At 35.1% G+C, this 21967-nt stretch overlaps 3 protein-coding genes across 3 annotated transcripts; 1 reads left to right on the top strand and 2 right to left on the bottom strand.

Annotated features, from left to right (window-relative positions):
• Nucleotides 1–352: 352 nt before the first annotated feature.
• On the bottom strand, nucleotides 353–19533 carry LOC136807005 (coiled-coil domain-containing protein 57-like). The gene is made up of 16 exons (XM_067063582.1): nucleotides 19503–19533; nucleotides 18828–19222; nucleotides 18356–18525; nucleotides 17950–18085; nucleotides 12068–12300; nucleotides 10982–11182; nucleotides 10573–10731; nucleotides 10204–10366; nucleotides 9783–9942; nucleotides 9248–9370; nucleotides 8707–8892; nucleotides 8221–8522; nucleotides 2500–2560; nucleotides 1207–1338; nucleotides 743–922; nucleotides 353–630 (listed from the first exon to the last, which is right to left on the bottom strand). The coding sequence occupies exons 1-16, from the start codon at nucleotides 19531–19533 to the stop codon at nucleotides 353–355; spliced, it is 2910 nt and encodes a 969-aa protein (XP_066919683.1).
• Nucleotides 2659–8231, top strand: LOC136806924 (receptor-type guanylate cyclase gcy-7-like). Its single transcript, XM_067063492.1, has 5 exons — nucleotides 2659–3595; nucleotides 3878–4176; nucleotides 4478–5147; nucleotides 5255–7167; nucleotides 7439–8231. The coding sequence occupies exons 1-5, from the start codon at nucleotides 2908–2910 to the stop codon at nucleotides 7739–7741; spliced, it is 3873 nt and encodes a 1290-aa protein (XP_066919593.1). The 5' UTR covers nucleotides 2659–2907; the 3' UTR covers nucleotides 7742–8231.
• On the bottom strand, nucleotides 19320–21947 carry LOC136806926 (histone-lysine N-methyltransferase SMYD3-like). Its single transcript, XM_067063493.1, has 4 exons — nucleotides 21377–21947; nucleotides 20884–21186; nucleotides 20377–20715; nucleotides 19320–20081 (listed from the first exon to the last, which is right to left on the bottom strand). The coding sequence occupies exons 1-4, from the start codon at nucleotides 21945–21947 to the stop codon at nucleotides 19882–19884; spliced, it is 1413 nt and encodes a 470-aa protein (XP_066919594.1). The 3' UTR covers nucleotides 19320–19881.
• Nucleotides 21948–21967: the final 20 nt, after the last annotated feature.

The following is a 21967-nucleotide window of genomic DNA, read 5'->3' on the forward strand; positions in this document are numbered from 1 at the left end:
TTAGCCGATAGATTAGCATTCTGATCAATAGTTTTCGCACTGAGGAACGAAATATCAAGGTCGTTATTTTCAGAATCAACTCGCTGTAATGGTGTTTTTCGGATGTATCGACATTTCCGTATTTGTTCAAACTCTTCCTCCATAGAAAGGATTTTCTTCTGAGGTCTTTGTCTCAAAGAAAAAGACGGAGTGTCGCCTCTTTTTAGTGGTTTATCCTCAGTGTCGAAGGTCTGAGAAGCAGCCATGCTTGCAATCAATAGCATGCGAATCTGTCCAGACGGATTCCATACAAAGTTATAATAGTTTGCATATTGAATTCCCTTCAACAATTATGATGTGAAATTGAGATGTTTCAACTACGCTCGTTATAATTGCGTATGTTTCTTTGTTGTTTTTTCTTTGACGCAGGTAATTTGATTGCGACATTTCGTACTGATAGAGTCGATTTTTGTTGTCTCTCTAAAGGTTTACCTGCAATCATTAGCTCATCCTTTTCCACTTCTATAGAGCTTGGTATGGAAATATGGGAACCTTCTTCCAGTAGTTTCCAGACCTCTCTGAGGGACGAGTTCTCTGATGATGTAATGTTCAAAGGAGGTGACGTCATTCCTCTGTCAGTATCTCTTACAGCTAAAAACGGAAAACAAAAGTATAATCTTAGTTGTTCTTGGCTGGTATTAAATTGTATTTTTTTGTATACACGAGCTTAGAAAAATAACACATGAAATTTCGTATAACTCACGGGGTGTTCTAGTTCCGTCGAGTGAGCTCAAAGCTGATTGGTTGTTAATATGCACGTGTACATTCTCCCTGGTTACACCTTGATGACGAAGTTGCTGTAGGGTGGATGTGTATTCGTTGTTTTCGTGTGTGGCCAGTTTGTTGTTTGCGGGAACTTCCTCTTCTTGATGAGTGGTCTTTGCTGGTCAATGCAGAAGAGAAAGGAGCAAGAATTATCAGACATAGAAAAATAGTGAAAACTCCTTATTTGGTCACTTCAGTTAATAAATCCTAATGAACAAGTCTTTTTAGCCTAACCTCTTTACTATTGGAATCCTCCACACACAGCTCGACCAAATTTACATTCCCCTTGATAAGTTATAGAGACTCAACTATCCGACATAAGAGATATATAGAGAGCTTTCGATTCGGCATTCAGAAAGCTTTATTCAAACATTTAACGTCAACACATTACGAATTTCTAACCTTGTTGGATTTGTGCACGCAATCGATTACCGACATCGATCAATTTCTGTCGTTCAATACCCAACGATTTGATGCGCTCCACTGCAGACCGTAACTTCTCTTTCAGATTTTTCATCTCTTTTCGCAGGGTGTCTGCAAAAGGAACGATGATTAACCCTATTAGCCCCAGGGGGGGGGTAGAATCTACCACGCTGGAGTTCTTTTGTGAATATCTCTGAGAAAAATTTTTCAAACGACTTGAAACTTTCTGACTTTTGACAAAATCTAATTAAGAGTACTTGTGCAAAATTTTAGGGTCATAGGTTGTTCAAATCAGGTTTTATGACTTTATTGTGAAACATGACATAAAACCCAGCTAAAATCGCTTAAAACTCAAAATTTAAAAGTGCTGATAACTTCTGAACTATTTATTCAATCATTTTCAAATTTTCACACGTGATAGGCATTGACAATATAAATTTGAAAAACTGAAAAAAAAAATTGAAAATGATGACGTCATCATTTATGACGTCATCAAATTTTGAAAATTTTACTCATCTTCAGCATAGATTTTAAGAGAAAGTCTTTATTGAAATTTCAAAACCGGCAATTATGTTAAAGAACAACCTCTTATCTTTCTGAATCTTTAAACAGAATCTAATTATCTTTTTTGGTTCGATTGTAATAGCCATTTTTGTAAACCATATATTTGGGCTTTTTTCCGACAGGTGGAAATTTTGTGATGACGTCATCGGTTTTTGAATGACGTAATCAATTTTTTTTTTCTTCCTGGAAATTTGTTTAATGATGAAGAACATCTGTACCAAATTTCATGACCATAGCTCTTCTAGGTCAAAAATAATCGAGGGTGGTAGATTCTACCCCCCCCTGGGGATACCAAAGTCAAAAAAGCTTGGGGCCAATAGGGTTAACAAGCATTAATAACTAGGTAGCAATTTGGCCTCAAATAGTTCTTATCCTGCTCTCATTTTTAGGGTGATATTGAGGTATTAAATTTTAGGGTTTGTGCCCAGTTTTTGCTACTTTGAGCCTCAAGTTGCCTGAAATTCTGACATGTCAGGTTCATAATTGCTCTGATTTTTTTTGGCATTTTCTAAACTAATTGTACTTATAAAATTGCTCTTCTAAAAAAGAGTGTAAGAGAAAAACTTTAAGATTCTCAAGGGATGTTTTTATTTGTTAAAAGAATAGCCCGTCAGCTAGGACCTAAAAATTGCCGAATTTCGGGCTGCATTTTTAAGCACTCATCATTATCAAATTACGATTTTCCAGACAGCATGGCAATAAACTAACCAATCACAGCATTCTGATCTTCACTATTCGCGCCCAGTCCTTTGAACTTTGATTGCGATAGCTATGAATAGAAAATGAAGGGTGAAAAAGAGGTTTTAAACAAGTTTACAGGAGGTATATTGATCAACTATGAAGCGAAAAGCAAAAACAATTTGACAGACGCCAAAAGTATCTGATTCATAAATTCTTAAAAATTTATCAATCGAACAAGCGAATTTTTCGTTATATTTGGATATTTTCATGGCAACTAAACAGACAAAAAAAATAGGTGAAAATTGCCATTTTTTTCAGAGAGAAGTAGGAAAGAAGGGGTTAGAAAATGAAAACTTTCCTAGGATTTAGAAATGAGGTTCTGCAAACATAAACATTTTTGAAGTCGAATGAAAATACAAGAAAAGTCTAGCAAAAATGTTTAAAGTAAAAATGTTTCAGATACTATTTTTACACTCACTTCTTGGTTGTATACTGACAGACCATGAAACACCTTACAGTTTGAAAATGAGATTGAAAGAGATAGAAGATAGAAAAGTGAAATTAAAGATCGGTGCGTTAATGCCAAAGGGAAGCAACGAGGAAGAATTTATTTATCAAAGGTTCGTCCAGCAAGGAAGCGTATTGTTTTCAAACGCCCAAAACTACAGTGTGGAGTTGATTCAACGAAAAACAACATGCCGAGAAACTGAGCTATCCGAAGAGACATCGCGCATGATATATGTTGATGAAGTTGATATGATATTTGGGCCTCACTGTTCATCCGACCCGTGTCGTCGTGTGATGGAGGCGGCCGATTATCACGGTCGCGCGACCATTACTTACCATTGCGACGATGCGTCTTTCTTGGGGATTGAACATTACTTGAGCGTGTTCCCAGAAACAAAGAAACATCCACAAGATGTGGTGAAAGTTTTCAAAGCCATCATGGATGTGTACACATGGAAATATCTTGGCATTCTATACTCCAGAGAGAACAGGGTGGCTCATAACACGACTGCAACGGGTCTAACCCAAAGTGGGATTTCTGTCTCCTCATTCTCCATTGAGACTTATGGTATCAACTATGCAAGTCTGTTCGATGATGTCAAAGAAAATGCCAGAGGTAATGAAGTGTTTCTATAATATCACATGATTTGGTTTTCTTCACTTCACACTTACTAGGTCTCTAGATTCAGAGCACCATTCGTAGCTCCTTCCAATTGGCTTGGAGTTGAAAAGTTAGTTTTTGTACAGTTAAAAAGGCATTATTTTACTCTTTTGAAAACAACTCTAGGTCTACAGGGGTTTAAATGGCGGTTAAAAACTATAAATCGTTATTTTAAAAACCTACTTTACGGCTTCTGTAATCTTGTGAGTTAAGTTAAAATTTTCCTGCTTTCTCTAGTGTTGTTATTTCTGTGTTCATCGAGAGAGTTGATCAGAATCTTGGATTACTTTCAAAAACAAATCACTCATTCAAGTGACAAAGGGTCATCGGAAATGGACGAAGCCCAGTGGGCCATCTTCACTTTGGATTATCACCTGGAAGAGATCTCTCAACCACCTCCGTTGATAGTGGACGTCAAACGTGCCATGGATGGAGTGCTCAATATCCGAGCTAAAGAATCCAAAGATTATAAGAACAGACAGAAATATCACGACATCAACCAGCGGGCCAAGGATAGTTATGGAACCAAAAAAAGTGTAAGTAGACTCTTGTTTTAAGGTATTTTCTGACAGGACCGAAGAATTTGTTCGAATTAGATGAGATTTTGAACTTAAGGGGTTCCTATTAGAGAAAAAAACCTTTAACTTTCACTTCAATGCCTATCTCTATTCGAAGTTCTCCTTTGAAGTGTACCGCCAGCTGATGAAAGGTTAGCGTTGAATGCTTTCGGTCTTTGTTTTTGTGTTCAGCAACAATATAATATTTCGTGTTTAATTGGATGGATTGAATATGAAGAATTATCGTTGGTTCTCAAAACTTCATTTTGTTTTATTTCAGTCAAAATGGGATGATTATTTTTCTGATGCATCCTACATGTATGACAGTTTTTGGATTTATAAGAATGCTTTGGATTCTTTGATAGAACAAAAAAAAGAAATAGCCATCCAACACTATTTAAGGGAGAACAAATTCGAAGAATTCTTCGACCTCAATAATATCACGCTAGAGGAATACCAAGAGTTCATAGAATGGAATGTGAGTAGATTTGACGAGGAAGAAAGCGTACACCTACACGAAACAGAGAGTCCAGGCACTACTTCGACTACTCCTTTGCCATCAAATGGAAACAGCTCACTACTCAACATAACAACTAATGGAAACTTAACAGCACCACTAAACAACACTACAACAAGCAACATTACAACAGGACGCACTTCACCAACAGCTGTCACGAATTCAACTTTGCCGACAAATTCGACTCCTACAACCACTACACAGACCACAACACCAAAATACATGCGCTGGTTACAACACCAATGGAGATTCAACGAAACTTGGACACCATTCATCAATGAGACTGAAACTCCGGACACACCAGAATGGTATTTGAATAATAACACATTACCGGACATTGATATTATAGGAGTTCTGTCAAACATCAGTTATGAAGAGCTATTGAAAAACACCAGCCAGATTATCAAAGAAATGAAAATATCAAACTTTACAGGTACCAAAAAACTTCTCTTTCATAAAAGTCTTATCCTGAAGGATTGTTTAGTGCTTGTTTTTGCAAACTATACTCCCATCATTCTTTTAATGAATTTCTCGCCTTAGGTCTCTCAGGGAAGATCGATTTCGATACTTGGGGATTCCGTACATCTGAATTCATCATGGAAAATATTGTGGGGAACGTAACGACAACGTCTATCGAATTCAATGAAGAATCGACGACAGCGGTTGGGATGATTTGGTATGGTGGATATCTGAAGGAGCCAAAGGATATTCCAAAGTGTGGCTTCAGTGAAATATGCGAAGGGAGTGATTGGACTTTGACCATTATTATGGGTTGTATTGTAGGCGTTCTCTTCGTTTGCTTCATGGCCTACCGCGCGTACAAAATGCAAAAATATGAAAATGACATCCACAGCAAGGATTCTATCGTGCGCTTCAAAGACCTGACGACGAACATTGTTCTCCCGCATGCCACGCTGGTCGATATTATTGAAAAGAAAGGCGAGATGAATCCGATCACCAATGTTTACAGGTTAGATGTCTTTTACAACGGTAATAGGCTAATGTTGAAGAAATTACCCAAAACAGGCTTGTTCATGGATCGAAATATTTTGATGGAGCTGAAACATCTGCGCGATTTGAATGCACCGAACATCAACAAATTTCGTGGTGTGACGAACATGCAACCTAACATCTGTTTCCTACATGATTTCTGTGCCAAAGGAAGCCTTTATGATATTCTTAGCAAAGAAGACGTGCAGCTGGACTGGGATTTCAAACATACGTTCATAAATGATATTGCAACAGGGATGCTTGCCATTCACGACAGCCCCATTAAATCGCACGGTCATTTGACGTCAAAGAATTGCTTGGTCAACCATCGCTGGGTGATCGAAATCGGGGATTTCGGGTTAACAAATTTTCGGAAACCGGATGATTTTGAGCGAAAGACTGAAACCGATTCGGAATATGAACATAAGAGGTGTGTGGATTTGTTATGGACTGCACCTGAGAATCTGACACTACCAGAGAAGATGAGCAGGGCTGGTGACGTGTTCAGTTTTGGAATCATTGTATCAGAAATTATCAACCAACAACCACCTTATACTGAACGCGAAGAAATGCAACCTCATGAAATCATTCATTATATACGGAAAAGATGTATTCCACCCTTCCGCCCACATGTCACCCTCAAGATTGGATTAAACGAGAAATTAGTGGAATTGATGAAGAGTTGTTGGAGCGAGAATCCCGACCTACGACCGACCTTCCGACAAGTAAGACCAATCACAAAACAAATTCGTGGCAACAAGGTGGAGATTATTGATAACATGATCAGTATGATGGAAAAATATACGAGAGGTTTGGAAAAATCTGTCAAAGAGGGTACAGATGTGTTGCACAAAGAACGCAATAAAAATAACGAGTTCTTATATAAGACACTTCCAAAACCTATTGGTGACGCCATTTTGAAAGAAGGAGGGCAAGCTGTGGAGCATTATGATATTCCAGATCAAGGTCTTTTGATGGTTACAGTGCACGAGTTCACCAGACTTGGATATCCAGCAGCTCAATGTATCGATATTTTGAACGATTTCCACAAACTGGTGGAGAAGGTGCTGGTGAACTTCCGTAATGTGTACCGCCTGTATACCTTCCGTGAGGAGATAATGTTTTGTTCCGGTGTCCAAGGCTTCACAACAGAATCTACATCTCAAGATCTTCTTTCAGTTGCAATCAAGATTGCAAATGCACGCGACCTGTTCCCATGGCGACATATACGAAACAGAAAATTGCATCTACGAATCACATTGCACGGTGGGCCAGGAGTCGGTATCGTAATCGGCAATAAAGTGCCGACTTTTTGTTCCCTTGGCAACCATTATGAAGTGATCAAAGTGTTGAATTTGAATTCACCAGAAGAGAAGATTATAATGACCGAAGAGTTCCGTAAACAAGTCAAATTGATTCCTGATCAAGTAATGAAATCATCCGTTGAAATTCTCGTCTCCACGGTAAGAACACAATTCATTTTTTCAATTTTCTACTCGATGCTACTATCATTCGATCGAAACAAATCAACTACTTAGCATCCCGACGCAAACTTTCCACGCAGAACATTCTAATTTCGAAAGGCCATCATATTAATTTTGGAAAACTATTTTTGAATCTATTCCGTCATTTTCCATTATTTTGTATCATCTAGCAGCATATTTTCTTCTCTTTGAATTTTCTACCCTTGATGTCATTAAATTCTTTAAAAACTCTTTTCGATTTTAATATCAGTACATCGGGAAAGTGAAACCAGAGGTCATCTATCGCGCAGCCAACGCCCGAAATTACGATAAAGATCAAGAAAACAGAGACTTAGCAAAATTGAGTAAAAAGCTTCCGTACGAAATACCGGCACCGAGATTGACGTCATCAGAGGAGAATGAGGACGAGGTTGTCAAACACATGGACGTGGCGTCGAATATAGAAACCATGTTCGAGAAATGGCATCGACTGGAGAAAGAAAAGAAGGAAAAGGAGAGAGCCAGAGGCAGGATCATTCTGAGCCCTTTACCGGACAAGGAATCAACGTCGTGAAATTATATGGAGGAGAAATGTGACTATTTGCAAACACAATGAAATTCTCGTTCTCAACATACTCTCAAGATACTTCAGATCATCACAGTTAATGATGTTACATCATATTTAACTGGGACACGAAGTACGACTACGTACATTTGAAAGTACCGTTGAGATCGTTCTTATCTCCAATTATAGTAACGGTGTTGATTAATAGGCTTCATAAGACGGTCAAACTGATAGAAGGAACAATGTAACAGTGTAAAACACACACAGATTATTTTATGTTTTTGAGTAAAATTTCCAAGTTTGTTAGCAAATTATTTCAGTACGCTTGAAGAAGTCACGTGATTTGATTGATTTCTATTTCGGAAAACGAGCTCAACTGATACTTTAGGGTTTTTAAAGAAAGTATAAGGGAAATTATGCAAATTATTAAGCATTATGTGATATGAGTTACATTTGAATATTTTATAAGAGAAATAAATGTTTTGTACCTTTTTACTAATTTGTGTAGCATCTAAATTTCTTTCGAGAGCACCTTTAAAGTAAGCTTGTGCTTGTGATTGCGATTCTTCAAGTTGCAATTCAAGTTCAGAAATACGATCCTTCATGGTTTTAATCGCTTGGTGATCTAGCTGGTCATGCGAGCGTTGATTGTATTTCATGTTTTCTAGTTGTAGCAACAAATCTTGTTTCTCTTGCTCACTTTGTAATATAGTTTTGTGGAGATGTCTGATCTTTGCGTCTTTGGATGTCAAGAAAGCACTCAGTTGAACTTTTTCGTTCCGTAGATAACCTGCAGAAAAATGTTATAACCATTAAAAAATTCATATAAACTTCACCTGAGAAAAAGTGTAGATTATTACTGATCAGAAAGGTTTTATATGATTTTTTCTAGTATCAATAATCAGCCATCAAAGCTGGCACGAAAAATGTCAGTAATTTTTTCACAATTTTCACATTTCATGGGAAGTTCTTACAGATGGTTTCATTGAGTTCTTTAAGGTGTTCTCGAAGTTCCCTTTGGTTTGAAAAGTCGACCGGTACGGATTTCGGTGATCCAGAAGGAGGCTTCTTTGATTTGTTTGCTTCTTCAAGTTTCAGGACGAGTTTCTCATTTTCCTTTTCCAGTTCTGTGATTTTTTCTCTCAAAGCCTGGTGGTTATCTACAAATTAATTTGTAGATCAATTATTAAAATCTAAACCATAGGCTTTCATACTTAATGTCAGAAATTTCGCACCGAGTATTGATTTAGGTGATTTTCCAAATTTGGCGTGTTTTGATTGAATTTTGTATCGTCAGTATTGTTCTATTTTACAACCGGAATTTATTCCCGCAAAAATTTGATTTTTATGGACAAAAAAATAACCAATAAAGTAATTTAAAAATCCATGTTTATCTTATAATGAGCTAAATCACTTAAAAAGACTTGAAGGATTTGTGTCTAAGTAATTAATTATTCGTAAATCAGCCAAAAAGATCCTTATCGTGGTAATGTAATTTTAAGATTTTTATATTACCATCATCTTGATTTCCACGTGTTGGTTCATCATGCTGTATCAATTGTTCCATTTCAAGTCGCATTTCTTTGATGACGTCACGTAGTTGTTCATTTTGTTGGAGTAAATCCCTTTCACTGGCCTCTGTTGAAAGAATGGAACACGAAATAATGAAAACGAAATGAACGAAGCTGATGCTAGAGGGCATTGCTGGGTAATCATGTAGAGCATTGTTAAAAGCCAGTTCTCAGATTGTCAGAAAGTCCGTTGTGTAAACATACTTTGTCTTGGCTGTCATCAAGTAAATCTAATGAAATGCCTACAGCCATTTTTTTTCTGCTCAGACCTGAGGCAGACCTGCTATAAGATGGTCGAAATGTTGTTTGAATTTAATCGTATAAGAATGACCATGAAAATCGAATATTATATGAATGTAACATGGATAAAAAAAAATTGAGGTTAAAAAAAACAAGAGACCACTTCATTTCAATGTCGTGATTTGTGAAAAAGCAACCACAATAAAAAGAAAGCTGTTAAGGTAGAGACAATTCATTACCTTCTTCATGAGTAGGTGAATCACCAGAAAACACTTTGTTTGCATCGATTCCATTGTTCTGTAATACTTTCAATGCCTTGTTCTTATCAGATTGCAGAATTCTCAATAATTGTTCTTGTTGTAGATTCTCTTCTTTTTGGACTTTTAATTCATTGGAAACCTGCAAGAAAAGAAAGGTACGATAAAAACAATGAATACTATAGAATCATCAACAGTGTCCATTATAATTCCAAAGACGAACAACACCACTCAATTACTATCCTTGACCATCATTTCACTTACAATAGAGAGAATTGTAATATTAACAGTGCACTAAAAACGCTAATTTAAGACGAATTTGAGAAGTAAACCATATTATGTTTGTTTTAGGACTATATCATTAAGCCCAAAAAGATTTTCGGAAAATAATAAAAAATCTGACCTCATCTTTGGAGGTTTTGAGATTTCGAATAAGTTCTTCGTGTTGGTGGTAAATTTGATTTTCGCGAGTTTCCAGTCGTTTACGCCATTCCACTTCCATGTCTACTTTCGATTTCTGCAGAATGTTTTCTCGTTCAATGGAGACCTCCAAATCCTTAGTCAACCTATGTAAAAAAGAATTGTGATGATTTATGAATGGGGTTATTTGCTAATACCTTATAATTAGGATGTCAGAAATTTTTGACTTATTATTTTATGTGAAGCAACTTTTGACTTTACGGTAATAATTTTACCGCATCATATCTCATTACCAATTCTCAGGGAGCTTCTCTTTTTGTTTAATTAAAAAAAATTATAAAGTTCATGAAACCTATTGACTTGATCTCGTAGATGATCTTTTTCCTGTTGCAAGGCGCCTTCTGAGGATCTCAATTCTTCTAATTGTAGTTTAGTGGAAACGCTTTCTTTACTCCTCAATTCTGATTCCGCGTTTAGTTTGGAATATAATTCTTCATTGCGATTTTCCAAGCTAAAATCGACATAAAATATAAGTAGGGTACGCATGGGTCAATAAATCAGGGCGAGGAGCTTGTTTCTGCAGCCTACCGAAGGAATAAGCAACGAGTAACCGTTTGATAAATAAGTAGATTTTTTAGCATCGGAAGAGCTGTCGCATTGTCTGTCACCCTAACATTATGATTGTTATGTAGATAGTTTTGAATTATGATTGTAATATAGATAATATAGAAAGTTTCGAGACTATGGACGTGAAAATTTACCTTTTTATTGTCATATCTTTGTCCTTGACAAGGTCATTTTTATTCCATTGAAAATGCTGGAATTTCATTTCCATTTCTTGGAAAAGTTTATCTTTCTCAGTATGTTCGTTTCGCATGACACTCTCCATCTCTTCCATCGCATGTTTCAGTTTGGAAATCATTTCATTCTTTTCGTTCAGCATCTTCTCCTTGTCGTGAGTTCTGAGAGAGAAAACACAAGTTAACAGCTAGCTTAACAGGTTTTATATTTTACGTTCATTAGTACAGGGTTGCTACAGGTTTGCCAAATTGAAAATTCCAGACTTTCAGTCTCAAAAGCCATATTTTTCCAGATTTTTTACATGAAAATGTCGAAAATTTGCCAGATTTTTTAACCAAATACGCAATTTTTCCAGACATTTTTATCCATTCGGAAGGTTTTTAGTTTTTCCTTAGCGGTCATTTGAAATGCCAGGTTGATGATTACATCCGAATGACAAATCTCAGAATGAATGATTTACAGAATTGGTTGCGAGTGAAGCGAGCAGAAATTTTAGGGAAGTTCAAATGCCAGGCTGAAAGTTTCCCATTACCGGAAAGTTTACTAGGCTTTATTCAGGACCATTTCCTTCAAATTCCATATTTTTTCCAGACAGGTATACTAATTCCAGACTTTTTTGGATAAGTATGCCAATTCAAGACTTTTTCCAGACTTTCCAGACATTTCCAGACTCAACTTAATTCCAGACATTTCTGGCAGACGTAGCAACCCTGTTTATATCTGTTTTTTTTGTTTGAATTATGTGGTACAAGCATAGTCATTATAAAAAACCCCGGTCTGGAAGGCTTTTGTTTATTTCTATTGTTAACAGTTAGAGCTTGCGTTCGCTAATCGACTTGTTTTGCATACTTTTTGATCATGTGATTGAAAACTAGACCAATCCCAAGAGGAGAATTTGGTAACGTGATCAAAAAGTTTGCAAATCGCATCTTGCCTTTTATTTATAACAAAAGAAAATTTGACAATAAAGCTAAAACAATACATTGCCAGACCAGTGTTTTTTATAATGACTATGATACAAGTTAATTTAAAAAATAAATTCTTACGTTTCTGATAAACGTTTTTCTGTATCGAACAAGTTCTTTTCAAATTGCGTCTTAGTATTCTCAAGTTCTTGAATTTGAAGGTTTTTCATGTTAAGACAATCCTCCAGTTCCCATTGTTTGTGCTTCAAGGAACGTTCTAATTGGCTGGTTTTTGTCTTGTTCTCCTCCATTGAGCCTTCGATTTTGATTGTGGAGGAGCGCAACATGTCCATCTCTCGACCAATCATCTTCAACTGAAACAAGTGATACTTTTATGGACCTACCTGGTTATGCATTTAACACATATATAATTGATATCTACGTGAGCATATGAACGTTAAACAATCATTCAGAACACAAATAGTGACGATTTATTAAAATTAGTCGTTTGTTTCTTATAAAAAAAAACGTTTAGAAACCAAAATTTCATGCTCTTGAAATATTCTTTCATATTCAAGACTTCGTTAGCAAAAAACATCGATCTCATCAAAAAATTGAGTAATTTGGCTAAGTACATTGATGTATGCTTATCAATGGTGATTCTTATAGATAAAGATGCGTTTTTTGAGCTGAAAAGTTCTTTTTTTACAAAATCTGCTTGACACATCTTTTACCTACTTGCAAAAAATCAGAAAAAATCAATGATCCAATCCTTGACAAAGTCCAAAAAACCCGTTATTTAGCCGTTTTTTGGCCCAAATTTGCCCTAAAACATTTTTTTTCAAAAATTGGGCTCCGTCACATTCGAGGGTTTATAATTATGCATCTTTGTGCAAAAAGTCATAAAGAATGAAAGAGCCAATCTCGAGAAAAGCTAACGTACCTAAGTAATTGATAATGTGCTTACAAAAAAATATCGAATTTGGCCAGTTTTTCTATAAAAACACGCAAAGCAACCAAAATTTCATGGCTAACACACTGGGCCCAGAGGACAAAAGTTTGGAAATAGGGAGTGGGAGAACAACAAGATAGTATTTCTTACATTTTTTGTATTATAAAGGCATTAGTAGAGCTCTAGGGTCACATTACATGAGTTAGAAAATAGTAAACTTCAAATTTTGACTTTCTTTTGAGATTTTTCATGAAAATTGAGATTTGTAGCTTGGAAAATGCAGGCAAAATTTGAACTTTTAAACCGCTAAGTGTCACATCGAAACTCCAGCATTTTTGGAAAGGTTAGTGTCTGTAGTTTTCAAAACATATATGGTTTGATATGTGACACTTAGCGGTTTTTGAGATATTTGGACATTTGTGGTTACCTTAAGCATTTTCGTGATGAGAATTTTGACTGAAAATTTGAATTTTTTCTCGTTCTTGGATATTTATACTTACTTTTAAGCAATTTCCCTTTAGAATATAATGTCTCTAAAGGTTATCACACAAAAGAACTGATTTACAAGCTGAATTTAGATCAGAATCTTCAAAAATATGAATTTTTCACTTTTTTTGATTTTTCATCAAAATGTGGTTTTCAGTCAACTTTGGAGCCACATAACTTGAGTTACAGATCAGATACAGACTTGAAACTTTGGCATCTTATCAGAAATTTATTCAAGATTCCATAAATCATATTATTAAAGCAAAATTTTAACTTTCGTTTTTTCCCTATTTCCACCTCTGGGCCCACTGTGGCTAACACACATATTCTTTAAAAGTAAGCCCTCATGAGCAAAAAAAACCTACATCTCATAAAAAAAATTGAGTAATTTGAATAAGAACATTGATGTATGCTTATTAATAGTGATTCTTATAGATAAACATGCGTTTTTTAAGCCAAATAAATTTTTTTGCAAAAATCTGCTTGAGCCGTCTTTTACCTATGATGGTACCCTACTTTCATGTAAAAAATCAGAAAAAATTAACGATCCAATTTTTCACAAAGTCCAAAAAACCCGTTTTTTAGCCGTTTTTTGGCCCAAATTGGCCCAAAAAAATTTTTTTTCGAAAATCGGGCTCCGTCACATTTTGGCCACCACCATTTTGCACCTTTGTACTAAAAATCAGATGATTCCTATGATTCAATCTCGAGAAAAGCTGGTAACGAACGGAGGGACGGACAGAGGTGAATTTATAGGACCTCCACCCCACCGGGGTAGGTTCAACAAACAAGTGATACTTTTATGGACCTACCTGGTTATGCATTTAACACATATATAATTGATATCTACGTGAGCATGACCGTTAAACAATCATTCAGAACACAAATAGTGACGATTTATTAAAATTAGTCGTTTGTTTCTTATAAAAAAACGTTTAGAAACCAAAATTTCATGCTCTTGAAATATTCTTTCATATTCAAGAAATAACATCTATCTCATCAAAAAATTGAGTAATTTGGCTAAGAACATCGATGTACGTTTATTAATAGTGATTCTTATAGATAAACATGCGCTTTTGAGCTGAAAAGATCTTTTTTTACAAAAATCTGCTTGACCCATCTTTTACCTACTTTCATGCAAAAAAATCCTTCTTTAGCCGCTTTTTGGTCCAAATTTGCCCATAAACATTTTTTTCGAAAGTCAGGTTCCGTCATATTCGAGGGTTTATAGTTATGCATCTTTGTGCAAAAAATCATAAAGAATGAAAGAGCCAATCTCGAGAAAAGCTAATACCTAAGTAATTGATAATGTGCTTATAAAAAAATATCGAATTTGGCCAGTTTTTCTATAAAAACACACCAAGCAACCAAAATTTCATGTCTAAACACACATATGCTTCAAAAGTAAGCCCTCTTGAGCAAAAAAAAAACATCTATCTCATAAAAAAGTTGAGTAATTAAATATTTCCCTATCTTATAGGGGAATATTTGTTAAAACGGCTTTTTCAGGATAGATGCAAAATCAGAAGCGGTCGCGTGTTCGGTCGCGCGATCTGAAAGCGTGCGTTGATAGAAAGCTAATAATGAGATGGACTCACTCACAAAGATAAAAATCAGCGCTTTCTTAAATAATTCAAATACGTAAGTGAAAGGTGAATGAAACCATGCGTTTTTAAACATTCGGCGTGAGAGCTTTTAATGGCTTTCAAAATTATTTTAGAAGGCACATGATTGTGATGTGAAACTTTAATTGCTGCTATCTTATCTTGTTTTCTGGTGATTTGTTGAGTATTTAAAAAGGTTTATTATTTGTTTACTACATAGTATTTTATGTTCGTGTAGTTTAATGATGCGCCAATACATTGTTAGTGCTCTGTAGTATATACAATTAAAGTGTCGACTTTTTTGTTCAATACCGCACTCACCACAACAACAACACAACCCTTAACTACACAGGACAGGTATGATTCGTTGTAAATAAGTAGTCATAAGTGTTGATATTAAGATGATTTGTGCCAAACAGTCAGTTTTACCACAGTATTTTTAGAAGAGACGTTATTGAACGAAATGAATAGACCTTTTCCTAATCAATGTCATGTTTATTAATATAAAAGCTCCATTATATCCAGATGATCCACCAAATCCAACGTGAACGATTGAAAGGTCAATGTCCAACATGATTGAATCTTAATCGAAAAGCACTCTTGGAATGCATTCCATTGCATCCAATTAATTGATTATTTTTAATCTTAATTCTTTCAATTGACACCGTCTGGAGATTTCTTTTTTCAGAAATTTGGATGTGTGGCGTGGGGAGATTTCTCCAATGAAAATGTTGCTGTAGTGTTAAATATAATTAAATCTCGAAAGACCTTTTGCTGGACACGATATGTCATATTGGGGAATCAGAAACTGCATCATAAAGACCATAAGTTACAGGAAGGGAAACTTACTGTTGTCGTTTCCCTCGCACCCAATAAAACATGGAGTCATCTTGATTTATGCTGGAGTTTTTAATTATCCAGAATGACAATGCATCTAGCCAAAGGTTGAACACAATCGAATCTCAATCGAACACAGTCCAATCAATTGGAATCTCATTCAGACCACAATCAAATTTCAGAATTGCAGTAATGTGCTTATAATCCAATCCAAAAGTTTGCACAAAAATCAAATGAAAATCTTAGGTACTGAAAATTAAAATTTCTGAATAATATGAGAGACAAATCAAGTTAGCCGGCTAAAAAGACTCCTGAAAGAAGTCTTTCATGGATAAAGTGCAAGCCTGGCTTTGCCTTTTTTTCTTTTTAACTAAAGTTTTTTGTCATCTTGGCGCGTTTGATTGGTGAGCAAACATTTGGATTGTTATGGGTAAGTACGGTATTACACTTGTTGTATTACATTCACCCAGGTGTAAAGAATTTATCAAAATTTTGTTCAGTAGAATGTAAGATCAACCTCGCAGGAAAAATTTAGTAAATCACCTGGGTGGGAAAAGTACATTTCACATCGTGTTAAGTGAATGATCTTCCAACCAAGGTAAATTTCCTGCACATTCTAAGATGTGAAACTTTTCCCACCCAAGTGATTTACTCAATCTTTTCTGGCTAGAAAAAATTAGTGTAAAAGGTCCAAATAACTTTTTTACAAGCAAGTCAATAGTTTTGAGTAGTTCTAAATTTTGTCTATTTTCCTCTGTTTTCCCAAGAAATATGGTGTTTTAGAGTTTTTGAAGCCTTAAAATGTTCTTGACTTGTTCTTAATATTTTGGGCACTAGCCTAATATTTTTATAGTTCGTTCTTATGAAAAAAGGTGTATAAGAAGTAAACCCTTTCATAGAGAGAAGTTGACATAAACAAAAGTAAGAAGGCACAAGTGGTGCAGAGATAAACTTGTCCTACTGTAGGGGATGCCAGTGTTTTTTATTTGACGCCAATTGTAAAATAACATATTTCCATCTAGTAAAGCATTTTCTACCCTTTTAAAAAGAGAATTTTTCGGGATTTTGATCTTTTTATGAATCTTGATTGAAATTCTTTATGAGATAGAAAGTAAAGGATATACTATGACCTTTTTTTCAGATATTTCTACTCCTCAACAGTTCCCTTTAAGCTATAATCCAGCCTAAGAGCATATGCCACTTTATAAGTAACAGAGTGCCACGAAAAAAGTCCACTTCTATAAGTTAAAAAAATTGTGCGCGTATCATCATAAAATCTAAATATTGAAATCTTATTAATTATATGTGATATTTGTGGATCTCTTATGCGTTGTTTCACGAAATGTTACTTTTTGTAACAAATGTTACGGGAAATATTTAGTCGCATTATTGCGAATCTTGTTTGACTAAGAACATTGATGTATGCTTATTAATAGTGATTCTTATAGATAAACATGCGTTTTTTAAGCCAAATAATTTTTTTTGCAAAAATCTGCTTGAGCCATCCTTTACCTATGATGGTACCCTACTTTCATGCAAAAAATCCGAAAAAATTAATGATCTAATTTTTCACAAAGTCTAAAAAACCCGTTCTTTAGCCGTTTTTTGGCCGAAATTTGCCCAAAAATTTTTAACATTAACAACTACCATTTTGCACCTTTGTACCAAAAATCAAAATATTCCTATCTCGAGAAAAGCTGGTAACTAACGAACGAACGAACGGACAAAGGTTAATTTATAGGACCTCCACCCCACCGGGGTAGGTCCAAAAATTGATGCGAAGTAATTGTCTGATAATTGTCCAGTCTGATATTTCCAGCCTTAAAATCTAATCTTAAAAAATTGCATATGTTTTAATACGCGGCTTAATTCAAATATCTTTAAAATCAGCAATTTCAAAAAATTTATGAAAACCATAAGATCAGTTAATTTTTTAATCGGTTCTCAGGTTTTGGCCGAATTTTAACCCGATGTAAAAATTTTCCTAAAGAAAAGCATGTATTGTAGCACACTATTGAAAGGATGAAAAAGGTAACGATGCGAGATCACTCAGATAAAAAACTCGTTCTGAAAAGGGGTAATTTAGATAGGATGATAAAAAGTGTAAAACTAGCTTGGAGGACTGGAGAAGTCTGGTAACTAACCTTGAGTTGGTAGGAATAGATTTGTGAGTCTTTTTCCTCGATGATTCGTTTCTGTTCATTTTCTTTCACTTTTGACGTCTCTTCGAATTCATGTAAAACCTTCTGGTGTTGGAATGCACTGTCTTCTTCAATTGACCTGTTGTTGGATAGGGTTTATTGGGTGATAAATGGAATATCGAGGTTTTATGTTGTTATTTCAGTACAACGATGCAAGAGTAAAGCCAGTGAGGTTCTCTTGAATATTACTGTATAGAAAATGATTTTTTTTATTTGTCATAAAGAAGCTGGCGAAAAATTTCAAACAGTTCCTATTCATTCTCATAATGAATTATAACCTGCAATACTCAATTTTAAAATGATTTGATCATTGACAAAAGAGGCCTATAGAGTCCAGCTTTCGGTTTACAATCTATCATACAAAATCTTCTGAAACAGACAATGGTAGAAGTCTTTCACTGACCTTATCTTATTTTCTAGCTCTTTCTTGAGATTTTCGTAAGCGATCTTTTCTTTTTCAACTTCGTGATCTTTACGAAAGTAGAAATTGTTGACTTCATCTTGATACCCTTTCAAGCGCTGAAATGAGAAGAAAGTTTGCTGATCTTAATTCTCAAAATATAAAGCAATAAAAAAAATTCCTAAAAGATGCATCTTCTTTAACTTAGGATTTATTACAAGAAAAATAACACGAATGATCTTAAACGTCTATATTTTGATTTATTTGCCAAACCATTATCAAGACACAGTGATCAACTTAATTCTCAGGTCAAATAAAACAATAAAGTTTCGATTAGATGTAATTCTGAATGTTTACGAAAGACCAAAACTTTTCTACGTAGTGGTGAAAAATTTTTAATTTGATGAAAATTTGTCCTTACAGATTGGTAGTGGTGCTGAAGGTCCTCTTTTTCACGTTGTACAACCTCTTTTTGCTTATTGACGTCGTCCATTTTGATTTTCATTTCACTGAGTTGACTTGATAACAACAAATCATTCGCTTTCAACTGCTGAAAAATTTGTTCATAATTTTGTAAATCTTTATCACGTTCAGATAATAATTGAAGATTATATTTAAAATCTTTCTTCAGTTTTTGGAAACGTATTTTCTCCAAGTTGAGGTTTTCGTCTGTGTCAGCCAACTCCTTGAGTAGGGAATCGATTTGGTTTTGTAATAACGTCTTCCATTCTAGTTCCTTCTCACTGACCAGTTGTTTCAAATTTCGTGTTTTTTCTTGCATTAATGACGACATTGAATGTACATTTTTAGTTTCATCTAAAGTAGACAAATAAAGAAGGTTATCAGAGTAAACAGATTTCACATGACAGAGAAAGCTTTAATCAAGTCACTTTTGTAAGCTCGCTGAAATTTCATAGAAGTATGTAACAGTTCTTTATTTTGCTCGATCAGTAAAATATCAACATAAGTACAAAGAGTATAAAATAAAAACAAAAGTAATAATGCAAACAAAAGAGGCATCAAGCAGTTGGTATCGGACAATCATCACTGTCAGAGCCGTGCTTGCTTAACATTTGCATTTTCAGCAGGGCTGTACACATGTCCGCCGCTAACTGTTTGTCCCGCATGATGATGAAAACTAAATCTGATAAATCGGCATGATGAGGTAAGGTGTGTCATAAAAAGATTTCAAAAAAAAGGTTGACTGTTGACTGTCTTTGGTTCCCAATACAAAGAGATGACGAGCAGCAAATGTTCAAAGTGCAGGCCAGAGTGTGAGGATGGAACCATAGCCACTTCCTAGCACTGGTTGTTTTTTTAACTAAAAGAAACCAGTTCCCAAACATGAACAAAAGAATAAAGGAACTCGCTGCTTTTTACCATCTTTCCTGTGATAATCTTGAACCATAACATGCAGCAATCAATAATAAAAATTCCACAAGATCATTAAACGGAACAGAATTTCATGCAGCAAATTATTGTTCTTCCATCTTCATCATATTTTCCACGTGACCAAACTGTTCACAGTTTATCTCAATTAAAGCTGATTGTAAAGTTTCTTGTAATAACACCACAAGCTCATGTTTCTCTCCGTGTGAAATACAAAGTATCTTCATGGCTTTTTCAAAATAACTGATCCCTTCACGAAGATTTTCCATCTGAAGCTCAAGTTTTCCTAAGAATAAAGATTAAATAATTTGTAGTAAAACAAACGCTTATCTGTACGAGTTAATGAAAAGAAAGGCACGTGTCAAAGTTACATCACTTTTCATATTACTTAACATAGAAAACAGACTACAGTTGACTTTCTCTCTAATTCGATCTTCATGGGACTTAATCATTAATCAATATATTAGTTCGAATTACACTAGAAAAATTCGAATAATAGAAATTCGAATAAAGGTGATTATTGACTCTACTTTGGTAATCTCCCAGACACTGTATAAAAATAGGAAAGCTCAATATAATACCTTGTTTAAAATAATGAAGACCGATACTCGGGTGGTTCTTCGTAAGATAAACGAGATAAAGTTTCTCCAACTTTTTGCCATACTCCAAAGCCCCTTTCCAGTCCGAATAATCAAGACAACCGTCCATACCCACTTCATAAGCATGTAGTAATGCAATATTACAATGTCCCAAGAGCTGTCTTCCTTTACAGATTTTCAGTTCCAACTTTTTGTGTTGGTCTGGAGTAGGGATGACGTTAATTGAGTTATAAAGTGCTTCTAAAGAATCCATACAATCGAGAGCTTTCAACATGGCTGATTTGTTTCTTTCACACTTCTTGTCACATCCACACGATCTTTCTATGACGAAAATTGAAAAATGATGATTGGCACCAAAGTCGAAAGCCTTCATGAAGCTTGAAAAATATTGCCAACGGAAACTGACTATTTAAAAAAAAACAAATTGAACAATATCCCTTAGTTTTGGAACTACTTCATGAAATTAGAAAGAACGTAAAGATTCATTACCTGATTGTGTATCAAGCGATTGCAGACAGGTGCATTGTGGGCATTTCATACTCAACATCATCAAGTCTGAAAATCCATTACCATTACATTTGGAGCAACTACATGTAAACATGTACCCATCCATTAGTTCAGACTGTCGATGTTTTGTGGTGGCTAAGAGGTTGATGTAGCTTAGAAAAAGCTCTTCTCCTTCTTGCACTTCCTTGATCGTTCGGATGTGTATTTTGGTGCCATTGAAGATTGCAACAACGTTGGGATCACATGAATGGTTAAGAAAAGAAGATGTCTTGTATAATCCTGTCCCTAAGAAAGAAAATAATAAAACAAATTGAAAACATTATATAACTCAGCATATAAACTTTCCGTTTTGTGCCTTAAGCCCAGTGCAAGTTATAAGAGAATTTTTTAGAACATATGAACTGTAAAAATATGGTCTTAGCTACAAGCTTGGGGTGCTGAAAATTTTTCATAGAAAAAAATGATTAAAACAAACCTAGGGAGTTTAGCTCTGAATTAGTGATTGTGAAACTGTTGCTTGAGATTCTACAAAGCAATCCATAGATATCAGCATCATCAGTGAAAGTGCATCCTTTGAGGTAATCAAACAAAACACCACTAAAGGTGAAAAATGCTTCTTTACGTGAATTAGTTACTCTCCCACGATTGTCTGTTAAGGCTTCAATCTCTGAAGGATTGGCAGAAGTCTTTTTGTTTGAGGTATAATATTTGAACAATAGATGTGATACTAAACGACAGATATCAGGTGGTTGTTTTGGTGCAACCTTGACCAAGCATTTACATTCATGTTTATGGATTTTCCAATCCCCAGATTGACATTCACGCCCACAGTATGAAACAAATTTACATTTTGAGCATTTGAATAATTTCCTATCTTCACTAAAACAATAATCACATCTTCCTCCTCTACATTTCGCATTCATCAAAGTGTACACTAGAGGTTCTTCATGTAAAATCTCCTCTCCAGCATCAATATGTGTTATTGCACGTAGACCCTTTCCTTTCGATTCGCTCTCAAAGATTTCAAAATTTTCAAATTTTACCATTTTGCTGCTTTATATCCTAA

This window comes from Clytia hemisphaerica, unplaced genomic scaffold (assembly GCF_902728285.1).
Source record: "Clytia hemisphaerica strain Z4C2 unplaced genomic scaffold, Clytia hemisphaerica genome assembly, whole genome shotgun sequence".
NCBI classification, from domain to species: Eukaryota; Metazoa; Cnidaria; class Hydrozoa; order Leptothecata; family Clytiidae; genus Clytia; species Clytia hemisphaerica.